We start from the raw sequence: 26915 nt of genomic DNA, 5'->3' as shown, positions 1-26915 counted from the left end.
CACAAAGGTTAAGAACATTTTGTATCTTTTAATCACTAAGCCATTAGGTACAAAGCCAGTAGTACTGAGACAAACATGCGCTTATCGCACAACCCGTCAAGCATCTTGTTTCAAAGTTGTTATTGTATAAATGTATACTGTAAGCAAATTTTTGTCGAGACTGTAATTTAATAATATTGTTTGTGAACATTGTAAGCACTTCTTGGATTATATAGTAACTGGATAAGAATATATTTTTTTGTAAAAAAATCTTTTGTCAAAATTTTTTTTTAAAAAAAGGGGAGGAATGATGTAGTGGGACCTACACTAATTGTTGACGCATCAATATTGTTCATACTGTACTTGCATTGTGTTCGCCTCCCCAGTTGTCCCGTATATCGCACTACCAACGCACGCTACTAAATATTGTGACCGTACCAAATCCCATGTAACCTAATTGGAGTCAGATAATAAAAGTGTATTAATTAGTATTCGATTTATTTACTTATCTCTGAACACGACACCCCACCATCTAAACTAGTATAGATATGGGTAAGATTAAAAGAACAACCAAAAAAACCAATGGAAGTATTGTACGAAGGACGATAGGTATTATGGCAAAGAGTGTTTCCTTCTCGTGAGATGACGTTAGAGTTAAGGGGTCTACACACCAAAGCCGCTGACCCGGCGGCACAGCCCGGCGACTTAGTGCCGGCGGGTAAACCTTCAGAATATCCAAGCCGAACGACTTTGCCGGCGGTAATGCCGGCGGCACGGCTGCCGCGGCATGTGGTGTTCAAAGCCGGCGGGCAACTGACTGAGTGAGTGGAGAGGGATGCCGTCGGCACCGGCATGCTGCCCCGCCGGCTTGCCCGCCGGCTTGCCCGCGCGGGCGCAAGCCGGCGGCATGATTGTACAAAATACGGCCGGCGGGTTGGGCCGCCGGGCTGTGCCGCCGGCGTCAGCGGCTTTGGTGTGTAGACACCTTAACACGGCAAAATAATAATCGGCTTTGCCGACCCCGAATAATAATGGGATAGGAGAATGATGATTTAAGTAGATATTTATACCTAAGTACTTAGGTACCTATCTTTTTCATAATGCCAGTCTTCCCACAGGACTTTGAGGGTGGTGGAATAGAAAGTATTCCTTCACCCTTAAAGTCCTAATCACGTATAAGTTCACTATATAATCTCCTTTAAGCACAGTCACCATAGAAAACAAAAGTTTTTATTAGGTATAGAAATCCTAGGTCTCAAAAGTTTTTTTTATGCACTAATGATTTATTCCAGCACCATCTTAACACTATATTGACTAGTTTTTGAAACATTCGATTTGTGTTAGTCAATTAATTGCAGAATTTTCATATAGATGCCGCCGTACTCAACAATGAATAAGGAATCAGGAAAAAATAGTTATAAATTATAAAACACGATTATTGTAATGTGATATAACGTTTAATTAGGTAATTTAAAAAATAAGTAGTTTATTTATTTTTAAATTTATAAAAGGCTGACAAGTTTGTCCGAATTTTATCTGTGGAAGTCGGTAAAACAGCGACCAGCTGGTGTTCCCTGTTTCAATAAGCGACATCTGTTGCATTCAAAGGAAATAACTTAAACAACAAATTTCTAAAAGCGGAAGGAAGTCATAATCTTTTTGCTGTTAACTTTAAAGCTGTAATTAAGTATAAATTGTAGTTAAATTTGAAATGTTTTGGTATTACATTTTTGTAATGATGATTCTTTAAAGTTTTATGGTTTTTTTCGGTCGTAATTGTATGATTACATAAAATAATTCGTGCGAAAGTAGCGACATCTTTCAGCACTGATACAAAAACTTACCTGTCATCTATCGGAAAATGTAGTAAACAATGCGTTTAGTTCGCATTCCAACCGGGGCGCTCACAACCCAAACAATGAATACCAACATGGTGGCAATGTGCTACACAGTTTGAAAATGCAGGTCGTGTCATGCTTTGAAAAAAATCATTTTATACTCGAATTTGGTGGAAAATGTCGGACCCTAAACGTGCTACTCTTATAACAGTGGGTGCTCCAAAAAGTGCAAAGAATAATGTGAACAAAACAGTGAGATTAACTATAAATTTGGATGAAAGCAACGAAAGTAAATATCCGGAGCTGAATTACAAGGAACTAGTCATTGCAGAAGAGGTAAGTTATAACAGAAAATCATAGCAATTTACGCAACCATACTGGTTTTCCAGCTCTTTGTAGTGCAGGGAATCAGCTAAAAAAAATTCGAAGCACAACGATTGTCTGGACAGCGGCTATGGCCGGTTTTGTAGGGTCCAGTTGAAATCGTTTTAGGATATTTTTTGCTTACGTTACACGGTTTTGTATTAGGTTTGTGACATGAATTTGCGTCCACGGGCTGCTCGAGAAGCTCAGATAGCGGTCGCCATGTTTGCAACAATCATAGAAGTTCGTTGTCGGCTTAGAACATCATTTTACGAGAGCAATGTTTTGATCGCTAACACGTTATAATTAAAGTTGTTTTTGGTCCAATATGAATAATTTTTGCACTGTTATGCCATATAAATAACTTGTATAATGAGTGCTGACGATAATGCATTGCGTACGATATCATTATAACACGCGAAAGTCTTGAATCCAATGACCTAGGATAACCTGCCAATTTGTGTACGGTGTCCGGTAAAAAGTATGATTTTAGGTTACATTATTATGATTTAATTAAAATACATTGTAAATGAAAGTATGAACATATGTTTGCAATTGGAGTGTATATAAGTAGTATATAGGTATGTTTATCATATAATATGAGATAGAGAATGCGTGTAGGTATCAGATACACTAGGTTGCGTAGCGTTGTACTGCTCTAACGCATTATTAGGATAATGAGATTAAATTTAACCGATAGAAGGGGTTATTTATTATGTATTGTGAGCGTATATAGAATGTTTGGTTATGTATTTGTTTTCAAACTTGATCTGCAATGTTGCCAAGTTGGGTTTCGCTTGCAAAATGCACGCGTTGGCAGATCGTATCACGACCTTTGCTTCTTTGTGAGCTTTTTTATTTTCCTATGCCTTTATTCTCAATCGATATGGGTATAATGAGTATATAATGTGCATAGGTTATGTACGAGTGCACTATGTACTTGTTTGCGCGCGCATGTGTGTGTGAGTAAATATTTGATTGGGATTTGTATGTGTTGCAATTTGAGGACGTATTTTTTTGTTTTAATGTATTTTTGTATTTTATGGGATGTTTAAGTAGGTAGGTATGTATTTATAAACGGATATTATGTAGGTAGTGTTATCACACATTCAGGTTTTTCGCGATGCAGTATTGGGTTAGTAATGGCGGTAAGATGTTTCGTTTTTCATGAAACAGGTTAGTTGAAACTTTTTGGATGCTGGTTGTTTTTTTTTAATTGTGTGCGTGCAGTTTCGCGCGCGCGCCTTCTGCGAATAATGGCGCGCTTTTATCGCCGTTATGTCAATGGAATAGCGTCTATTATTGAATAGCTTTTTTGTTTGTATAATGTTTTGTAAATAAACTGTTTATATTTTTGTTGTTTGGTGAATGTAAGTTGGGATTACCACGGTGTTTCTGCTTACAGATATAAGTAATGTTTATATTTTTTTTTTTTGTGGAAATGAGTCCTTTTTATTTTTCTAGTTGGGGAAGGTCTGTGTTCGCTCCATGCACAGCGGGTCACGTAGGCCTTTTAAAAGTGGGAAATATGAATATTGAAATAACAATGGGCCATTATTTTGTTATTTTTGTCCTAGGTAGACCTCACCCACTTAGCTAGATTATTTGAATCACGATGATGTAATTGTGTACTTAAATGATTCATTCGATGATAACGTATAAATACTTAAGTACCATATTTTTATTATTTGTCTTAACAAGATTAAACGTGTTATTTTATTATAATTTTTTCACACGTAAAATGTACTTGTGAAGGTTTTTTTTTTCATAGATAATGTTATTACCTTGGTAGGCGTTTAGCGTGGGTTCACTCGGGTCATTGTCAAGGCCACTATAGTAAATCGATCTTTTTTACGTATTCCACGAAACGTTTATTAAGAATTATCAACCTATAACGTAAATAGACTACTTATTCAATTGTATCTATTACCTATTTCTATAAAAAAGCCAGATAAAAATGTCTATGTAAATATGCTAAGGAATTGAAAATAGTCCTTATGTCTTAGAACTTAGAGTTCAAATTACGATGTCCTTATTTGACAGGTGTTAAAAATTATCAACTTTTTGTAATGTATTGTCTGTCTCCTATTGTGAAAAAAAACTGTTTGAATCGCGCTTTACATTAGCGATTGTCTATGCAGTACGCCTTTATACTTTCTCTTCTTAACAGACTTTAAAAAAGGAGGCTCCCAATTTGAGTGTAATGTTTTTTTTTTTTGTTTTCTCACTCATGTTTGCAACAAGGATTATGTAAATGCAACTAATCAATTTATTGTATGAAAATAACTGATTAAATTACCTACTTGTATGACAAGATAACGGTAATCTATAAATTTCAATACACTTGAAAATAGACCAAGGTGAAATCTTATGCAAATTTCAACCAATCAGAGCATGGTTTGACGTCACAAACCGTCTTATTGGTTGGTAATCATGTGACATCTTTTGTTTTGTGTTACCTATAAAAATTACCATAAGCCCACGTTATTGTTTTTGCAAATTATTAATAAGTTCATCTAAGTGTCTCTCTATTTGAGAATAAAAGTATTACCTAAATGGAAAGGTTAAAAAGGTCAAAACATTCCGCACAGTACTTAAAAATAAATTCTAAGTAATTTACAATCAAATATCTGTGAGATTGACATGATTAGTCATAGTAATAATCATACCCTATGCATAATAACTTAATAACACAGTGTGTACTAAGAAGTTTTCAAAGTTTAATCATAGCACTTTGGATTCAAGAGATGAGAGTTTTTAAACTCATTGAAAAACAGCCCCTGCATTTCAGACAGAGAATTACTATGTAAATGACATTTTTGTAAAGTAATAAACTCCTACAAAAACCTTGAAAACAAATATCAACAAACTGGTTTTGTACGATGCCAGTCCAATTTACTGCTTTTAAAAAATAATTAACATTTAGCCTAGCCATTATTTGATTAGAAAAATATTTATAATCTAGTTGGGTTCTCGCAGCATTAGTAAATTCTAATACCATGATTAATTCATGAATAACTGACCTAGTTAGACATTAGCTTGTGTTCAATAGACATTATGAATTATGGATTATCAGTATCATTTACCACATCCATGGTAAACATCATCTGCCTAGCCTTTTTCCAACTATGTTGGGATCGGCTTCAAGTCTAACCATATGCAGCTGAGTAATGCAATCAAAAATTTGATAACTTTCCCCACGCAGCTTCTTCTTCATGATTATATTAATATTCAATCGTTCACCAGAAAAACATGCTAATAACAGAATCAGTATTTTTTCACAAGTGTGGATTATAATTTTGAAAAGGTGCCAAAACTAATTGTGAAATGTTTGGTCTTCCGACTTTCTTTTAGTATTATTACTAGGAAACAACTCTTTAATTTTCAAGTTATTAAATTATCATGATATTTTTTTTTGCTAAAAACAAGCATAAATAAGTGAATATCAAATAGTTTTCTTTACCAAGAAATTGATAAGTTCACAAAGGTATATCATGCTAACAATTTGTTCACAGTAGAAAAATGACCTGTTCATTCATAATCTGGCACATCAATGACAACGTGAGAATCCCACAAGGTTTATAGTGCACATATCTGTAAATACATACTTACTGTAAATACATACCACATACATAGTCATCATAAATAAGGTTCTTGACTAGGGCATGCAATACCGGTTTACCGGTTTCGGTTTTACCGGTAAAACCGCCCATTTTCGCGATTTTTAAATTACCGGTAAAAATAATATGTAACCGGTAATTTACCGGTTTTTACTTTTTTCTGATAAAATATAGCAATTGTTCATTTGACGTCAAATCTTCATTATGTAGCCTGAACATAATTTAATATTGCATAGGTACCTACATTACATATTGTAAGAGTGTTAAAGTTGCTGTTTTTTAGGAAAGTAAGCTTATGTGGCTCCTTAACTATCTCTAGGTTAGAAACAAATCTTCTTTCTCATCTTAATTTATAATATCTAAACAAATTTTATTTATTCGGTTATTCTGATTTTCCTGTCAGCTCATATTAGGTAAAAATGTAGCTTACGCTTATTTTACCTACTCTGTGACCTTACAGAGCAAGGGATTTTACTTCACCACCATGCGGACAGCTCTGAGGACAAGGTGGAGCACACAGTCCAGGTGTGCACTGCCTGGGAAGAGTAACGCCCAAGGGTAACGTGTCGTCGTCGAGGCAATAGGCAGCGGCAACCTCTCGCGTCCGGTCCTGGTTCAAGCCATGGTCCGGAGTGAATGGGAAGCCGTCGCCTCCTTCTGCGAAGCAGTCATGCACGAGAAGGAGACGGCGGAGCGACTGCGAGTTCGCACCACTCATCTCAGCCGCTGTAGTGGACCATGAAGACACCACGGGCGCCGAGTATCGAGAGACGACTCCCGGCCACCGTAGGCGTCGGTCTGTGGGCGGTGAGTTGGGGTGGCTCATTGTTCCTCCGTCTGCATAGACAACAGACCCGTATCGGCGGCGCGCGTTGTTCCACGCGCTCCTCAAGGAGATATCAGCAAACACAGCGGGGCCCAGCAGGGCCAATGCCTGCCGGGGCTGCGGGATTATTCGAAAGAGTTACCGCGACCCTGGTCCATAAAATGCCTACGATGTACCATAAAAAAGGTCTTTCACTTCAATTAAAGAAATATTTTTTTTTTTTCACGGTAATTCTTAGCGTTTATCCCGTCTTGTGACAGGTTCCGCTTTCCGTATCTTCTTCTTCCACTTCGCTCTATTCTGGACATCTTCCTCTTCGAGTTCGTAGATTTTCATGTCATTCATTACGACATTCAACCAACACTTTGACCGGGTATATCGAGATTGAGTACATAACATTGGCGATGTATTCAGGTGGTCTCTTTTTTACATGTCCGTACCATCGCAGCCGTTTCTCTTGCATTTTGTCGGCGACATCGCGTACGGATGGTACTGACATGTTTTTTTGTTACGGCCACGTCACAAAAAATATTTACCACCTTGTACTTTTATTTTTTTTTTTTGCTTTTAGACTACCCAACGTTATGGTTATAATATCACATTTTAAAAAAATACAAAAATTACCGCTTTACCGGTTTACCGGTAAAAATATTTTTATTACCGAATTTTTACCGGTAAATTTTATTTTACCGGAATTGCATGCCCTATTCTTGACCTACTAAGGCATAACAGCATTATTATATAATGTGTTCGCGTAGATCTAGCATCTAGCATAATCTTTAGGTACAAGTGTCTAGTAATATAACCTACATGATTTGTAGTGTCTATGGACAATTTTGAATCTAAAACTTTAAACCAGCAAAAAAGAGTTATTTGGATACTATAAAACAATTGTAGCACATAAAAAAAATATCCTTCAAACCAATAAATATATAAAAATAACCTTATTTAAGGTAGGTAGGTTTTAAGCGATTATCGCCTCTTTAAAAGCTTTTTCACTTTTTTTTTCATGACTAAATAGGTGTGCTAAAAGTAAAACTATTGCTTTCTGCCTATTCTATTCTCATACAAAACTGTCGGTTGTACCCTGTCAGAATAGCCACTATCTTAAGCTTCCGCCAACTTCGAGCACTAGGTATACCTACCTTCATAGATAAGCGATCGTGAAAACTTTTTGACATGGCAACCGATTGGCACAATTTTATTCTAACAGTCATTCACTGTTGCATTACAACGGTTTTTTGACTCACTGCTGTTTCTGGCTAAGTAATGTAGGTATATTGATCATCACATTTGCGTGATGTCATTTAGGGTTTTGATAAGGAAATCAGAATATTATTTATCCTTTTATTTGAGACTTTCTACTAGTCTTTTCTTTCATAAGGAACTTTTTTGAAGCAGCAGTTTTTGAAGGCAGTATTTTGATACCAGCTGACTTAAAAATAAAGCATTTTAAGCAATGATTTTAATTATTCTGTTTCAGAGGAAGAAGAGAGTAGAGAGAGAAAATGGTAAGACAGCAGGGCTGGACCCATTCTCAGAGAACAATGATGATGTGGAACGCATTGCCAGGAAGTTTGAACAGAAATATGTAAGTTTCCTTTTAAGATTATTTTGCTATAAATATGTATAATTTGCTATATTTATCATGTAACACATAGCCATAGGTGTAGAAGCACAGGAAACCATAATGTTAATTATAAAGAACCAAATGGTTTTATCCCCTCATGAACAACAAATAATATAAAATTAATTACTCTGAAATACTATTTCTTTAGAAAATGAATGTCTCAAAATGTTGTCAGGTTTTGATTAATCTTTACTATGTAATAAGTTCTTTGGGCCTCGATAGCGGATCACTTACTACAAACTACAGTTTTCTATACAATATTTATTACGAAAAAAAAGAATGATTCGATTTTTAATGTACTTCCCAAACAGCGGGAGTTTATTTTATGTTTGTTCTTTGTGAGTATAAAAAAATCATGATTTCCATACCAACCCCTTGATTAAATTAATAAAGTGGTACATGTATATAGGCTTATAATTATATTCCTCATATAAAATTTCAGGGCGGAAAGAGCACATATGGCCGCAAGGGCAGGTCGAAACATGACGATTTTGCGGATATTGGCGCTGGCTACGATGAAAATGATTCCTTCATCGACAACACACATGGGGTAAGACATTTGAAAATAAACAAAATTTTGGAAAGAACCTTCATTATGCAAGTTACTTAGTCCTGTCGTCTCTCAGTTGCTTTTCTGTGAATTTCTCCTCCACAGTTAGTTGATAAGATTTGCTTTTTTTTGCCTATACTTATGGTGGTATTTTCCAGGAAAGAATTTAAAATTAAAATCAGTCACTGTGGCTTTAATTTTATTATTTTATTAATAACTAGCTTCCGCCAGCGGCTTCGCCCGCGTGTTGTGTTGATAAAAAGTAGCCTATGTGTTAATCCAGGGTATCACCTATCTAAATACCAAATTTCAATCAAATCGGTCTTGCCGTTTTTGCGTGAAAGAGTAACAAACATCCATACATCCATACATACAAACTTTCGCGTTTATAATATTAGTAGGATTCATTCAGGACAAAATATTTTCCTCTATTCTGCTATTGAATTTTAAAGAGAACCAATCCTAAGAATTAGAAACTTCTACATTCAAATAAACATATCCAAATCGTTCTATTACTTGAAGAGATCATAGTTCTTCACACGTCACAGACAGACACACTTACCGGCCAAACTTACCTCATTATGCGTTAAGGGTTAAAAATAACCAACTTCACAATACGTAATAAAAGCAATTAAGTGGTAAGCCAAAACGGTAGTATTTGGGTCACGGTATTTTAGACTAGCAGTTGGGACTGTCGCACCGGAATATACAATCGTTTCCAGAATAATACTCGTTTTAGAATTAGCTTTCTATTGACACTGTTTTGGAATAACTCTTTTTTGAGATTTTTGTAATACAAATCAAGTATGTACGTAATTTTCCTTCAAACATATAAAACGTTAGGAAGGTACATAATAACTGAATGCTTATTATTGCTAATGTGATTTATTACCCCACTGCGCCAGAAGGATAATTAATTATTTTAATGTTGGTATTTCAGTCTAATTTGCTTCTGAAATTCTCATTGGTTTAATGAGTCATACATTTGTGAAAAAAAAATCTTTATAAAATCGTCTCAGTAGGAACTACATACTTTTGAAGTGACATTTCCACCTCAAATTGTCATACATTGTACGAGAAATCGTTAATGCTTCGCAAATGCGCGTTCTCACCAAATTCTCATTCTCATATACAAGAAAAGTAAAGTAAAACACCATTTTCTTCACCATAATTTTACAATTTAACCCCTTTTTATTTGTTCCCAGTACGATGAGATGATCCCTCCGGAGTGCGACACGCTACACGGCGGGTTTTACATCAACTGCGGATCTCTGGAGTTCAAGAGTGTGCCTGAGAATCAGTCTGCTACATCTGATGCTGAACCCGGCAGGAGAAATAAGGTGAGCTTGGAGAACTGTTAACTCAATTGGATGATATGTAGGCTTTCTTGTAACTCAAAATCCACCTGAGAGAAGCTTAGTAGGGCAATTTTGGAACAACCAATAGAAGTTCATCCGACATTGATACTACTTATTGAGTGAGCGGCGTAAAAAGTAGAGGTTATTTGAAAAAATCGACACTACACTTCACCACTGTTTAGTCTGGGCTTTATACTTCAAAATTCAGTGAAACAAGTAAGGTAACGGAGTAAAAAAAAGACCAGCGCTTTTTTAAGGGCAATTTCACAAAATACGGCCAGCTTCCAAAACATGTTTCACTCCATAATTTAAAAAAAGAAATGATGGAAAAAACTGCACAGCAACTCCTTTTTTCGTGCCAATCATTGAATGCCACCTACTTATTTACCTGTAGCTATTATGTTAATGTGCATATTATATTTATGTATTTTTGTTTATCACAGAGGCGTATCTCATCGAGCAGTAGTGAGGAAGAGTCATCAGAAAGCTCCTCCGAGTCCAGTCAGGATGTAAAGGATCCCAAAGCCATCGCCAACGGTGATGTGGATTCACACAATACTGAACATCGGAAGAAGGTAAATAGTATAATTAATTTTAACTGCACTGATGTCAATCTGTGGAGAACTGCCACTTAGTAGGAATTGTGGATTTATTAATTAATGAAATACTATTTCAGCTCCTATTTACCCTAATTGTTATTATTGTAATTAGTTGGTATACTTTTGTTCCAATGTCTCTTTTTATCATTCTTGTAATTATTTCCTATTACTGACCACATTGTTAGTTTCTCATATCTAGTACATAGCCTGGCATAATAATAATTAAAAGTATAATACTGTTATTTAAAAATACTGCTTCTAACATCTGCAGAGGAAATAATAACGATGATAATAATTCACAAAAACTTGCCCGTTCAATAAACCTATGGTTATTATGTGTAATTAACAGAAAAATAAGAAGATTGAAAAGAAGAAAGCTAAGAAAGTGCGGCGCACTGACTCTTCAGCTGCTACATCTGGGAAGCAAACTTCTGATGGTAAATTTTATTTCATTAACAAATTATTTAGTACGTACACAGCGGTTTAGCGTCTCATGGGAGCTACTGCCCGTACCATAAATTATAGCCTATGTTACTCGGAAAGAATTAGCTTTTTCAGTTTATCCATTACATAAAAATAAACAAAAATATTTTTTTCCCCTCTTTATAATATTACTATAGATACGTATTTTTTTCTATTATATTTACATTTATTTACTCTTCGTTTTAATTAATTTCAGACAACGCTCACGGCGAGGGCGAGAGTGCAGACTCGCGCACATCGCAGTCAGACTCAACGTCTAAACCTGCGCCCAGTTCCGAAAACGCTATCACTTCTGACAGCTCCAGGTAAGAATTACTGTGAAAAGTAAGCTTCGCCGGAATACTCATATCCTGTTTTTACTGTACAACATTTTGTTCAATCCAAAAAACCCATCCTATCTCAAAAAACGTTTTAAGTTCCTTAATGACACACATGCAAAATATCTAAGGTCATCAGAGAATTTGAGGCTAGAGATGGCAATGCCATCCATCCTCCATCCTCCGAGCCTTTTCCCAATCATGTTGGGGTCGGCTTCCAGTCTAACCAGATTCAGCTGAGTACCAGTGCTTTACAAGAAGCGACTGCCTATCTGACCTCCTCAACCCAGTTACCCGGGCAACCCGATACCCCTTGGTTAGACTGGTGTCAGACTTACTGGCTTCTGACTACCCGTAACGACTGCCAAGGATGTTCAATGACAGCCGGGACCTACAGTTTAATGTGCCATCCGAAACACAGCCAATGGTGTCTAAGATATACTTAGAAAGTACATACAAACTTAGAAAAGTTGCATTGGTACTTGCCTGACCTGGGATCGAACCCTTGCCCTCATACTTGAGAGGTTGGTCCTTTACCCACTAGGCCACCACGACTTTTTTTCTTAGAGATGGCAATGCATTCCACTATAGTTCGGCCATTCAGAGAATGCGTTCCTGACACGTCGCGATTGAACTGACGACGTAACTACATTCATTGATTATTGATATAATAATGTTGTTTTAATGCTCCTCAATTGTTAAAACGGTAAACAACCAGCAAAAATATTTTTATCGTAACTGCAACGCCATTGCAAAGTTACGTCGTCAGTTCAATCGCGACGTGTCAGGAACGCATTCTCTGAATGGCCGAACTATAATTTCTTTGATAAATTTTTTACCGTTCAAGCTGTGCGGTTGTGGAATGCATAGCATGCTTTAGCAGTCTTCAAGAACCTGGTAAAAAAACACTACCTTTCCAATTTGTAATTGGGTATAATACCATACTGTTGCAGACTATTGTCAAGTTTAATTGGCAACTTTAAATATATATCATATATATATACATATTTCTGTTATATATATCTATTATTGTATATACCATACATATATTATATTTTATTTGTTATTGCTAAGTTTTAATAATATTTTATATACATAGTGCACCAAAACTACCTGCGATATGGTTATTTCCTTTTTGTCATAATCCATCCAAAGGTTGTCTGTAAGAAATCGCTTTTAGCGATAAGACCGCCCATTGTGTCACCAACTTCAAAATTTTTGTTTGTTCTTGTTGATTTTTAATTGGTGTACATAATAAAGAATATATCTATCTGTTTTGATCTTCTTTAGTGAACATTTCATCAAAATCTTTACCAGTTTTACTATGACTAATAGAGTGATACAATCTTGAAATGAAATAATAATGTTGTGCCCCGGGTAACTGGGTTGAAGAAGTCAGATACTTATAAAACACTGGTACTCAGCTGCCTCTGGTTAGACTGGAAGCCGACCCCAACATAGTTGGTAAAAAGTTCGAGAGATAAATTAATGAGATGATGTTGTCCCCACAGGGACACAGAAATGAAAGTGGAAGCGAAACTGCCGGCTCCTGTGGCAGCAGCTTTAGAGTCTCTCGAGAGCTTCGTCAGTCGGACACTCGCGCAGAACCCCGCCACTTCACGGAAACAGCTCATGGCACTTTCAGAACAGTTTGTTGTCAGGTATGTAGCAAATAATTTTCAAAAAAATTAAATTAGGAAGTCGTTGTTTGAAAAGTCTATGATGATACATGTCTAAGATCTACTATAGTTCGGCCATTCAGAGAATGCGTTCCTGACACGTCGCGATTGAACTGACGACGTAATAACATTCATTGATTATTGATATAATAATGTTGTTTTAATGCTCCTCAATTGTTAAAACGGTAAACAACCAGCAAAAATATTTTTATCGTAACTGCAACGCCATTGCAAAGTTACGTCGTCAGTTCAATCGCGACGTGTCAGGAACGCATTCTCTGAATGGCCGAACTATAATGGAGAACCAGGTTTTTAGTCAAACAATCCATCTAAATTAGTTGATCTGGGTAAAAGTTATGGAGCCCTAAACAGACACTCCGTAGACTCACAAAGTGGTTGTAAGTATAATACTCTTGTTTTTTCTTCCAGGATCCAAAAGCAACAAAGTATAGTTTTCGCTAAACTGTCTCACTGTATATTGCGCCAGTCATTGCACAGAAACCATTTTTAAATAGCATAGGTTACATAGAGAACGAGTTATAGGGCAATTAATTATAAAAACGGAATTTTTCTGCTAACTGCCATCAGGTTTTACGAAAACAACACTGTTATAATATTCTTTTATGATATTTGTCAGACTATCTTCCGCGCTGTCGGGCAGTACTACAAGCGTAAGCAGTGCGTCGTGGTCGCGGGCGGCGGCGGCGCTGGGTACTTCTCGCGCTAAGTTGCAGCATCGACACACACAGCCTACTACAAGTAAATATATGAGCTTTTCTATATTATACATTCATTGTCTTAGAATACTTATAAGTGATGATGATGTCCTCCTAGCCAATTATCTGCCTGCGGCGGCTGTTCTCATGTAAGGAGATTACATTTGCGCAGACACAGGTTCACTCACTATTCCTTCCAACTATATGCCACTTATAAGTATTAAACATGCAAGGTAACGTATTATCTAGTGGCTACAAAATATGTAAAGTTATCTTATCTTTAACTAGCCGTTTTCCCGCGGTTTCACCCGCGTCCCGTAGGAGCTACTTCCCGCACCGGGATAAAATATAGCCTATGCTACTCGCAGATAATATAGCTTTCTAATGGTGAAAGAATATTTAAAATCGGTCCAGTAGTTTTTGAGTTTATCCATTACAAACAAACAAAGCTTTCCTCTTCATAATATTAGTCTTATCTTTAATAAAAAGATGCACCAAGTAACTATATATACGTATAGCAATATCCAAATTGGCGTACCATTCAATTGCTAAGCCACAGGCTGGTCTGAAAGTTTTAAAGCAATTTAAAATTTACATGATAAACGCGTTACTTTCATAGCTAATCAATTCAATAATGTGCATATGTCGTATAAGTAGCTCAATAATATTTTGATGACAATTAAAAACGTACACAAACCTCTTTTATTATTCCATTTACAGCAACGTCAACAACAACAATTGCTCAACAAACGACAGCGACAGCCAACACTGCCAACTCAACATCTACATCAACGGTTGCGTCATCAACATCAACAGTTGCGTCAACAACACAGCGTAACGTCAAACGTAAAGTTGATGATGACTTAGAAAATTTTGATCCTAACACACTCACCTTTGAACAGAGGGAGGCTATGATTGTTGAGACTTTACTTAGGTAAGGGCCTTTTTGAAAATATTTAATAGTTAACTAGTTTTCCACGTTGACGTTTCACGTTTTCATCCGCATCCTGTGGGAACTACTGCCCGTACCGGGACAAAAAAGTAGCCTATAGCCTGCTTTGACTAGTGGGCTATCTAACACTGAAAGAATTTTCAAAATTTCTGAGATTGGCGTGTTCAAACAAACAAACTCTAGCTTTATAATATTAATATGGATTATTTCATTTATTGGTTTATGCCTCTCATAACCTAAGATGATTGATGATTGTAAATTGAACTTTTTATGTAGGTAAATATTTATATCTCTGATGTAGCAAAAAGTCATCTGCGAGTTACCTACTGTGAAATTTTAAGTACAGTTGAGTATAAATTAAAAAGAACCTTTATCGGTTTCAAAATGTTAATATTTAGGAGCTAATCATTTGTTGTTTCCAGGTTAAAAGCATTAATAGATGAGCGTACCCCAGCTATGATAGCTAACTATAATGCCGAGTGTGAACGAGTACAAGAAGAGAGGTCAGTAATTATAAATTCATGTGTTTTTTTTTTTTAAATTATATATTAAAAGTTGAAAGATTGTTTCTGCTGCTAACTTTTGTGTTTATTATAATAAAAGAAAAAGTTAATTACAAATACAATAGGCATGATGACAGTAATCAAAAATCATTAAAATAATATATTTATTAAATTAAACTTGAAGCTTGGAATATAAAACGCGCATTGTTTTCTTTATTAATAATGTGATTAATATGTATTTTTATAAAATACAATTACGAAATAAGGCAATCCGCCATGATATCTTGAACACCAATCAGAGCTCGTGACGTCATTTCTCAAAACGACTCGCGCGAAAGCGCGCGAACCTCACATTTCGTTATTGTGAACTTTCACTGCGATCTTTGTTTTTAATTAATTAATTGTGTATAACACGAGTTATGGAGCCCGGATTTATCAAGGCAAACAGCGCTAATTTGCCTAGAATTGATATCATAATGCTGGGAGAGTTTTTGGCATCAAATAAAGATTTTTGTTCAGCTGAATTTAGAAATGTTAAAACTTCCATGTAAGTATACTAGTTTAATTAAAAAAAACTTCCATGTAAGTGTATTAGTTTAAAAGTTAGAATCTAGAGAACTATGTAATAACTTACATCAAAGTGATCTTCACAAAAATAAAGTGGTACCCTGGGCAATATTGCTTTTGAATCTCGCCTTGCAAGTTTAAGCCACTTGTTTCGTATTTTTTTATTGTGAGGAACGTACACAAATAACTTATCAGGAGTTGTTTTGGATGTGTTCTTACACTGGGGGACCCCACAACACCTATGCACTTTCGAATTCATATTTAATAACACAAAAAACTTAATTATTGCACGAGCGTTGTTTACTTGCGTCTTGTAATTTCAGTCGTGACGTCACAAGTGACGACATGACACTGACAAGCGTTTTCGCGCTGGATTCAAAGTGGACAGAGAAAAATGCAATTATTTGATAAAAAAACTTCGCATTTTCTTGAAATTAATATTTTTTCATATAAAATAGACGTATACCTACATCATACAAAGGAATTTAAAAATTTGTCATCATGCCTATATTGGATTTTGTGTAATAGTTTTTGGGCATTTTAGTAAACTTAGTGACTGATTTCAATTTACACTTTGTGTAGTAATAATTTCCAGATGTTCATTGCATGATTTGCTATCTACCTTTATTTATTCTTCTGTTAAAGCTCAATATTATCTTCCATAATTAGTGAACTGTTTCGGTAAACATTACAGGAAGAAGATCCAGATAGCGTCGGCAGCGGAGGGAGCGCCGCACGTGGAGAAGCGCCTCCCCAAGCGACGCTTCCCCTGGTGCGCGCGCAGCCGCGCGCTGCTCGCCGCGGCCGCCAGGTACGCACACTTGCTATTAGGAATTTACATGCCATTTTTAACACGCATATATATGTATGTAAGAAAATCTTGGCCATGGTTCTTGTAGGTTCTCCATCCCTAAACCATTAGTTTCCCATCACAAAAGCCTGTGTAGTTTTTTCCAAAGTTAACAATAGTTTAGCATAGAACTGATTACACTTAGGTACATCTTAAAGTATACATACAGGTATAATCATTAGTTTTTATTTTAAGTTGTCTTAAAAGGGCCACTTTCTTATAAGTTTTTGCGTTATATAATTTCCGCTAGTCACTTTAATCTCCGTGGGTATAGAATCAATATAAGTAGCAATTTATAAAGCTATGATGTTTATATTGCAGGTTGGCAGGCGCGGGGGCCCCGGCAGCCCGCCTTCTCCACGCGCGGGTGCTGCCGCTGTTCCCCGCGGGCTTTGTCCGTATGCCTACACTGCTCAGGCAGGCCGAGTGAGTACAGTACCTACCCTATATACTCATCACTATACTTACTTATATAATGGTTTTTATTCCTACTAGACTTCCTAATAAAAATTGTACATTAACTTTGTAAAAGGCTCGACTTAAAAAGGACTTACTCCATTTTTTATTTGCATTTTTGAGTCTTAAGTACTCTAAGTTAAGTTTCTTGAGTACTTAAGTACTACTAGATTCTTTATGTGTTTGATTCAAATTATGTACATAATATCGTTGCAGAGAGAAAGACATTAAATATGTTTTTTTAATGCCAATATTGAATCTACTATAAACTTCAATAATAAATTACAAAATGTGGTAATTTATTTACTCCTTAAATCATATCAAAAACCACTAACAAGCAGTACCTAATTTTGCCGTCAGCAAATCAATCTAAAGCATATCTAATTTACATATAACTAAAACAAGGCATCTTTAAATTCCAGTCTCAGCAAAGAAATCAAAGTATCAGACTTGAAACGTCAACGCCTCGGCTCAGCATCGCAACCACCAACACAGCGGCCCGAGCCTGCACCACCCAGGATCGAACCCCAACCACAGCGCAGCGAGACCCTCCCTTCAACCACTTTCACGGAACCCATCACGTTCCCAAGCTCACTCACCGTCACCACTACCACCAGCAAACCATCACCAGATAAAACTGAAACTGAAGAACCAAAAGTCAACAAAAATTCAGTCTTTGGCAATATTATGAACACCTTTTCAATCAGCAAAGATTTAATCGTAGAGAAACCAGATAAAAAAGACACAGAGAAGAAAGAAGAACTATACATTCCTCCTAACAATATTGGCAGCATCACTATTACACCAGTACCCAATAACCCTCCTAAACCTGAGAAAAAACTTAATAATAATGTTCAAGCAACGGATAAACACTCAGGCTTCATAAGGGTAAAGTCACCAGCAGCATTGAACGAAATGGTTAAAAAGGACAAGAGTAAGAAATCAGAGAAGAGTCAAATCAAAGAAAAGAGAGTAGCTTCCCCATTACACGTAGACACCAGTTACCAGCCAAGCAAAAAAGACCCCAGTCCAAAGTTAAAGGAAGAAATTCCTCAAAAGCAGATTGAAAGCATGAGGGTCTCGGAAAACAACATCCCAAGACCAGCCCTAGTTCCTGTACACCACTCCCCAACGTTTGCAAAACCTGATAAAAGACCACCAGAGGTCAAAAAGAAAAAAGATGTTGTTATAATATCAGATGTGGATCCTTTAAGTGAGCAAGAACCGTTAGCAGTTGACGATAGTAGCAGTGACGTTGAGTTAGTGGAAGACAATAGGACTGAAAAAAGTGATAAAAGTGAGAAACGTGATAAAAGTGAGACAGTGCCTTCCAACCGTGTGAACTGTGACGCGAACAAAAAACTCAGTAATAGCAATTGTAGGAAGGATAAGGAAGTGCGCAAGAGTGACAGTGAAGAGCCTACTAATGATGAAATTGATACAATTATGAGAAATATTAGGGAGATGGAGGTGAGAAATTCAGTCATATAAAAAGTATGTTATTCTGTTATACAAACTTTACCTATTACCGCCAAGTTTCATCAAAATCCATTTGGTAGTTTTTGCGTGAAAAAGAAATAAACATCCATACCTTCAAAATTGTTTGTAATGTAATGTCCTATATGCATTTGCTAATAAATAAGTTAAAGCATGATTTCATCCTTTCTGTGTCCTTTTCAATGGAAAACAAATTGTAGTCTTCAAAGAGTAATTCATCATACTATAAAAAAGATTGTTTCAACTTGTGTCGCAACATAAATTTTTCATAGTAAGTTTATTTATCATAGATATGTATTTTACTTACTAGAAATTAACATGTATGTTTTGTACTTTTCAGCATTCTCAAGAACCTACAAAGTTCAACAGTAATTCGTATGGAGGAGTTATAACAAACGGTAATTATCGTTTTCACTTTTATTCCTATCATCTAATATAATACTATACCCTCGAATTACGGGAAATTGGGCTTTAGGCTACCAATATAAAGAACTGTATATCTGCTATTTAATTCCTTATGGGACTACAGAGTATTTGGAATTGGTTTTTATAATCAGTAATTTATTTATCGAGTGCTTAGTTTAATTATATTATTCAAGGCTTTGACTGCCAAAGGGTTAAAAAGGGAAATCGTTTAACTTATGATGAGCTTTTTAATAGTAAAAGAGAGCACCATATTAGCAGAAATATCAACATGAAAAATACATAAACATGTATGGCGTAAATACGTATGTAGCATCACCTGTGTTATTGTGAAGTTTTCTTAGAACGGCTACCGTCATGTTTTTATATAAAGATCTGTACAACACAATAAGTCGGAACACTATAAACTAGGTTTTAGAGCAGTGGTTCTTAACCTTTTTGGCATGAGGGACCATTTTAACTAAAGTTTGTGTTGCCGGGGACCACCCCATCGGTTTGCCCAAATCGAGAGTCCTTTGACAAATGCGCGAGCGAAGCGAGCGCGAAATTTTCATCGTACTTAAACAAAATATTACTTAAAATTTAGCCCAAACGTACTTAACTTTTTTTTTGTTGACAAATGCAAAAATAAGAGCATATATAGGTTCTGAATACGCGAGCGAAGCGAGCGCGAAATTTTAATTATTTTTTAAGACTCAATACCAAAATTACGTAAAATGTTGCGGAAACCCGCGTGCGCATAGATAAGTCGATAAAAATAAAGTTAGATAACGTGCAGCAACGTCGCGAAGCAAAGCTTCGCGGACCACTTGGAATGCCTCCAGGGACCACCAGTGGTCCGCGGACCACCGGTTAAGAACCACTGTTTTAGAGCAACTAGGTTTTGGAGGTATAGTTTTCGCCAAATTTTTTGTTGTCATCGAACATTGTGAGAGTTGGGAGGATTTGCCCATATTCACCACGCTGGGCACGCGTGTTGGTGAGCGCAGTATGAGATATTTTTAGCTTCGGAGATGCTGCTGCCCATTTCCGAGCAAGACTCCCCCGCATATTACATGGGGGTAAAGATTACAACATATACGGGTAGTCAGAAGCCAGTAAGTCTAACAGCAGTCTTACCAAGAGGTATTGGGTTGCGCGGGTAACTAGGTTGTCGAGGTCAGATTGGGCAGTCGCTCCTTGTAACACACTGGTACTCAGCTGCATCCGGTTAGACTGGAAGCCGACCCCAACATAGTTGGGAAAAGGCTCGGAAGATGATGATATTACAAGGGGGTAAAGGATAAATTATTGTCGTGGTGGCCTAGTGGGTAAAGACCAACCTCTTGAGTATGTGGGTGTGTGTGCGATTCCAGGTCAGGCAAGTACCAATGCAACTTTTCTAAGTTTGTATATACTTTCTAAGTATATGTTAGACACCAATGGCTGATAAAAGGTGAAGGAAAACATCTCGAGGAAACCTGGACTGTATAGTCTGAAATCACCAACCCGCAAGCAAGCGTGGTGATTAACGCTCAATCCTTCTCCATGTGAGAGGACGCCGCGGCCCATAGTGGGGTGATAAAAAGGTTGTAACAGTAAAGTGAAGTGAAATCACTAGGGTAAGCGTGATGTTTATGTCTGTTAGCGAAACACTCGCGGTGCTCGAGCCAGCCCGCCTTCCCCCGCGCCGCCTACGACAACGCCTCCGACTCCGACAAGCTGTAAGTGCACGCAGCGACACGGATACTGTAGCGTATGGAGTTTTTACTTGACGTTAAAAAAGATTGTAAAGAATATTGAAAAGATTGAAAAGTCGGGGTTGAAAATTATATTTGTAATGATACCGCGTCATATAATTTTTCTACAAAAAAAAAATTGGTTTTGGTGATTTTTCAATATTACGAATCTAATACGTTAAAATTATTAAACTGGTTAATTTAAAGCCTCGATAAAGTCGAGGTCATGAAGGTCAAGCAAGTCCGTATTTGACCCAGTATATATTTTTTAAGTTCCCTGAACATTCATATCGAAGTCAAAGTTATCTCACTTGTTCGAGTGAGATCTTTATATTAAACATTAGTGTGAAAACTCCATTTAGCTACTACTCTGTGTTCGGCATTGTGCTTGTACAGCTTCTAATTGGGTTGTAACGAGTGTATTCTGTAGTGAAAAAAAAAATTGTACTGAAAAAAAAAAATACACACTGTTTTGGGTCTGTTTTATTAATGTTTCTCTGAAACTTCCAAATATTTCGATAAAAAAATTAAAACGATGTAAAGTAAATAATGTAAAATCAGCTAACTCGTTCCAACTATTTTGCCACGTCTTCACGCTCTATGCTTTGTACATATTATAATTATGCTCATCATTTTTGCACTTTGTAATCATCTTCATACTTACATATGTATGTACCACAATATAGAATAGAATGTAAAATAATTAAACGCTTATATTACGTACTTAGTTTGTTATTTATGCTGTTTATTAAAAAAAAGCCTTTTCCTTTCGTAATTTATTACAATTAGGATGATATTATTTTTTTTTTTGATAATTTTGTATAAATGTAGCTTTAGATAGAGACAATTAAGTTCTGGGATAAAACTTTATTTGTAAGTCATGTATAGCTATAGGTACCTATCAGTGGCGAAGGGTGGTTTAATGAAATAGGGAAGCCGCAGCAAAAAAAAAAACTGGGGGGAAGTACTCAGGGATGGGGGGGAGAGGTAATGGAGGTAATTTCTCAGTCCACCTTTTAGCACTGACTGAGAGACTGATAGTTTGAACATGTTTTCTCGAGGAATCCGGCAGATTATTAATATCTATAAAACTTTATTATCTTTAGTTAGGTATATTAACTAGGTACTAGAATCTGAGAAAACTTGGCACTAGAAACAATACATTTTAAGTATTTAATTTACAACGGCCTGTTAGCCATTGATATTTATCGTAGGTATTTATCCGTCAGGACGTTAGTAATTTTAATATAGACGTAATATTGGTAGGTAATTCACCCGAGCGGCGTGCCCGAGTTTTATAACGCGTTTTTATTCTCAAAACTTAACCTTGAAAAATAAGTTCCTTCCTAAAGTAAACAATCTGTCGGATCGGAAAACAGTCTAATGCGATAAATGCTATAGGTACATTAAAAAGAAACCTGATGCCAACTGTCTACGTATCAAAATACATCATTTCAACGTAGATATCTCTATTTTCACTAGGTACACACACTGTAGTACTGTACTGTACTTGTACTGAGTACCAGGTCACACAGTGCGATCGCGGGAATTAGTAGGGAGTAATGATACTGCCAACTATTTAATCAAAATTATCAAAATTATATACTAGGTGAATTCATAAAAATAAATAAATTCCCAACTAGGGTCATTAAATCGCGGAGAATCTTAACACCGCGATTCAGGATTTGCATAAAAATGCACAACGCCTTCTATGTTGACATAATGTAACTACAACACACACACGAACTATGTTATTTCCAAATGATACGTACACACACTAATAAATTCAATTAAGTAATACAAAGAACAAATTGTTAATGGTATTATCTAAAACAAAATAAGAACAATGAGAGTGAATTTGTCTGATTTGTTTGTTTACATATTTGAGAAAGCGCTGTCACTCGCGCGTAGACAGATATAGCTACTCTACTCTTGACGCGTTCTTTCTCGTTCACTCGCGAGTTTTGATTGGTGGAAGCCGTTCCGTGAGCCGGCTTACCGCTCGCCCTTATTTTGCGAACATCGCGCGGCGCGGCGTGGATGACGTCACGCAAGCGTAGTTTTGTATGGAGGAGGAAGCCGCGGCTTATTTAGTAGGAGCAAAATGTTTCAAGTAATTTATAGACAATTTTTTTTACGGTGGTAGGCGTTTTGTTATTCCTACATATTTAAATTGTGTCGTTTAAATGATTATATTAATTATACCTATACCTATATTATAACTTATACCTATGCTTCTTTCTTGAAATTCGAAAGGGAAGCCGATGGGAATCGGCTTATAAGGACGCCTCGCCACTGGTACCTATCTAGAATTTGAATTCAAAATGTAAAACATTTGTAGGTCTTAGAAACACACTTGTAAATGTATACTAATGCTTTGCTATCCATTTCATTTTCTGTGTATTGTGTACTTTTGTGACTAAAACATTATTGTGATAATTTTGTATTCCATTCCAAAGTATTACCATAACATAACGAGTTTGTTTGACTTTAGTTGGTCCCATAACCCATCAGAAATTATGTTTCCTTTTTATTCTTTTGTATTAATGCATAAACTCCCACCACCAGCGCGGTGTCGCCCACGTCCTGTGGTAACTACTTCGCGCCCCTGGATAAAAGGGTCCTCCATAAACGAGCTATATAAAGCCGGGTATCCACTTAGGTTCGCCGTGGTTCGCGAACGCGCCCGCTCCGCAAACCAAACATAATGGATACGTCGTGATCCACTGCAGCACGCTCGGAGCACGGCGGGGCGCGAGGGAAGCGGTTGTTTGCGCGAACTCAAAGGGGATGGCAGTTTGTTCACTGATGTTGCAGCCTAAGTGTGTACACTGTACACGTTCACGTTCGCGGAGCACACAGTGATCGCAAACCACGGCGAACCTAAGTGGATACCCGGCTTTATACTGAAATATTTTTTTAAATTGGTATGAATGCTTTCAAATAAAGAAACTCTTCCCTAACATACCTAGAAGTTAAGCACCCTCATAAAGTTTGTAAATGTCTTGTAAATAATAAATTTTGCATAAACCGAAACATAGCACCTTGTCTATAGACGTTTCATTTGTTTCAGTACAGAACGCACTTCTTTGAACAAAATGGATGGATGTAATGCCATCACAGGTGAGCAAACATTTTATATTTACTTATTTGTAAGAGGAATAATAATAGTTTAAGTTATAGTTATCGGCACGAATCTTGAGCTCTGACCTTCACCTGCGCAGAAGTAATTTGTTGGGTCCCTTTTGTGGTATGAAGTGAGGCGCAGGAGCGGGCTAAAGCGGTGATTGGCCCGCAGCGCATCGCGTCATAGCCGTCACTCGGGATTGGTTCTTTGCTAATAAATCACTTCTGCGCAGATGTAGGTCAGAGCTCAAGATTCGTGCCGATATCTATAGCTATAAGGAAATACTTTCTGCAGCAATAATAATATATGATTTTGAAATGCCGTATTTCAAATTGGGGGCCCCGGCTGTCATTTTTACACCCTTGGCAGTTTTCGGGGTAGTCAGAATCCAGAAAATCTGACAACTAGTCTTACCAAGCGATATGTCGGTATGGTATATAAGCGGGTTGAAGAAGTCAGATCTGGCAGTCCATATAAAACACTGGTATTCAGCTGTAGCCCGTTAGACTGGGAGCTTCCAATATAGTTGGATAAAGGCTAGGCAAGATACTGTTTGTCACTGTAAAAAAACAATTATTAATACCTTGTCTTTCTTAATTTAATTATCTATTTAATATTGTTCCAGGATGATGCGTCGACGCTGTTGAAATCACAAGGATGTTGTAATAGTTACATGAAGATACTATATATCTCAGCCGAACTAGCCACTAACCGGTATCTCAATTTATACTGTACACGCGGTCTTTTCGACTCGGTAGGTCGTGTTGCCTTGGTCATTTATTTGTGTTACTTACTATTTCGTTCAGTTTCACTCGGAAATATTACTCGTATCAGGATATAATATGTATCTATGTTATTGTGCCTGTTTTAATCAGGGGCTCGAAACTGCAAAATTTTTAAGCGACATACGATTGATATCCAACTGAGATCCATTCACGACTCAATGACGGAGCGTGTGGTCTTCCATTATTTTTTCTTTTAAATAATTATAAACTACCCTTTAGACTAAATGGTAGACCAATGACAAACCTATGAAATATAATTATACGATTGGTCTCAAATTAGTAGCAGAATTCCCGTTAAGGTTAAAACTGCTATTGAGATTCAATTGTCACACTATTAACGCAAAATCGAGCCCTAGGTAGGATTGTATTTTGAAATCAGTACAGTTTTTGAGTTTATTTGTTACATATAAATCTTTGCTTTACTTAGAACTTCAGAAGTACATGTGGGACATTTTTGAAAATACAAGTTCAATAATTTTATACTGTTATCCACAGACAAATTCGCGCTATAAAGTTTATATAATCTTTTGTGGCTTACGTAATTTTGGTGGTCCCAGTTACTAAAGAAACAAGTTTTGTTAAATTTTTCTTGAAAATTCAACAAAACCTGTGATGCATTGCTTTTTAGCCGACTTCCCAAAAAGGAGGAGGTTTTCAATTTTGATGTTAATAGCTCCGAAACTAGAGTAGTAAACTAAGCAGTAGTGCCAATAAATCTATTCTTAATAGCAATTCATGGCCCCGGAAGAGGTGGCGTGACGATCTGGACGCCTACAACCCTGACTGATAACTGAGAACTCTAAAGATCGAGAGGTGTGGAAACAAAATGGGGAGGCCTTTGCCCAGCAGTGGGACAATAAGGGATAAGAAAAAAAATAGCAATTCAATTCATTCAGTTACTAGAAAATATAGATTTAATCCATTTCTGAAAATATTATTTTTCGTTAAATTATCTCACTGTTAACGATATGCACCAATGTTGTCAAATTATCAAGGTACACGATCTACCGACATCGATAAACTCGCGATAGTTGTCTAAGCACGTTATTATGTCGATAGCAAATATATCGATAATAAGAAAGGTCGATTTTTATCTGCTTATCGACATAATTGACCCTAGTGATGCGCTTATCAGGACTATTATTGTCGATTTTGGCATTTTTTTAAGCTTTTGTCGGGTCCATGGAATATTTTGTTTTATTTTTTCAAGTTGTGTTTTTTTTTTCAACCATATTGCATGCTCATTGTCTTAATTTATACCTTGATACCTACTGCTTGATTTTTTGTTTTTAATGTGATTTTTATTAAAATGAAAAATAGTTACGTTCAGATTATTTAATCAACTTAAAATAGTATCTTAAAAAACAATTTCTCAGATTATCTTTTGCCTTTTCATTTTACTGTCTTCAAAATGATTTTATTTTTCATAGACATATCTCTGGACCCACGTGCTAGACAAAAAATGTTTAATTTTATTGATAAATAAACTAAGTTTGTATAGAAACACGTATTTTGTATAATAAAGCTATTAGTTTTACGACAAACACCAACAAGAATGCTGCTCCACTTTTTCAATTGTCGTTTGCATGTTGAAATAATTTAGAACGATAGTTATTTTTTGTGTAAGCAACACTGCGAACGACTTTTGAGTACAATAGTTTCAGTAAAAACTTACTTTTTTACTTTATCTTCTACATTCATAAGTTTTAAGATCTTCTAGGATTGAGACAATATTGTCAATTGGTATTACTATTTCCTAGGCCTAAAATATGTGAAATTACGCCAAAAAATTAAAATTTAAATCATGATTGTATTATTAATGATAATTTAGTTATTTTCTCAGGCATTTTAGTAGTTGTCACATGTAACTGCTAGATGCGCAAAATCAAGAGTTGTGGAGCAGTAAGATATTTTTACACAAACGCAGATGAAAATAATATGATATTTATGTATGTAGTTTTATTTTGTTTAAAATAAAACGTTAAAACTTCTTTTGTGATTGAGTGAGTTGAAATCCTAAATTCCAAATTATGCCCAATGTAACGATTATGAATAAATATTTATAATGAATATGATGTA

The 26915-nt window shown here is 36.2% G+C and overlaps 1 protein-coding gene across 4 annotated transcripts; it reads left to right on the top strand.

Moving 5' to 3' along the window:
- Window positions 1-1898: 1898 nt before the first annotated feature.
- Window positions 1899-24960, top strand: LOC124635512 (yemanuclein). Of its 4 annotated transcripts, none has more exons than XM_047171387.1 (18): window positions 1899-2153; window positions 8110-8217; window positions 8699-8806; window positions 10012-10146; window positions 10608-10739; window positions 11113-11200; window positions 11443-11551; window positions 13075-13224; window positions 13880-14001; window positions 14679-14892; window positions 15333-15413; window positions 16675-16791; window positions 17152-17256; window positions 17709-18756; window positions 19124-19181; window positions 20834-20909; window positions 24003-24047; window positions 24677-24960. In XM_047171387.1, exons 1-17 carry the CDS (start codon window positions 1995-1997, stop codon window positions 24034-24036), a joined length of 2844 nt encoding a protein of 947 aa, XP_047027343.1. In that variant the 5' UTR covers window positions 1899-1994; the 3' UTR covers window positions 24037-24047; window positions 24677-24960. The 4 variants fall into 4 exon arrangements, with proteins under 4 accessions (XP_047027343.1, XP_047027342.1, XP_047027344.1 ...); XM_047171386.1 differs by having other exon boundaries at window positions 23998-24047; XM_047171388.1 differs by lacking the exon at window positions 20834-20909 and having other exon boundaries at window positions 1900-2153.
- Window positions 24961-26915: the final 1955 nt, after the last annotated feature.

The sequence above is a fragment of the Helicoverpa zea genome, chromosome 13 (assembly GCF_022581195.2).
Source record: "Helicoverpa zea isolate HzStark_Cry1AcR chromosome 13, ilHelZeax1.1, whole genome shotgun sequence".
In the NCBI taxonomy this organism is placed as follows: Eukaryota; Metazoa; Arthropoda; class Insecta; order Lepidoptera; family Noctuidae; genus Helicoverpa; species Helicoverpa zea.
The sequence above is the reverse complement of the archived record's forward strand: the minus strand, read 5'-3'. Positions and strand labels throughout refer to the sequence as shown.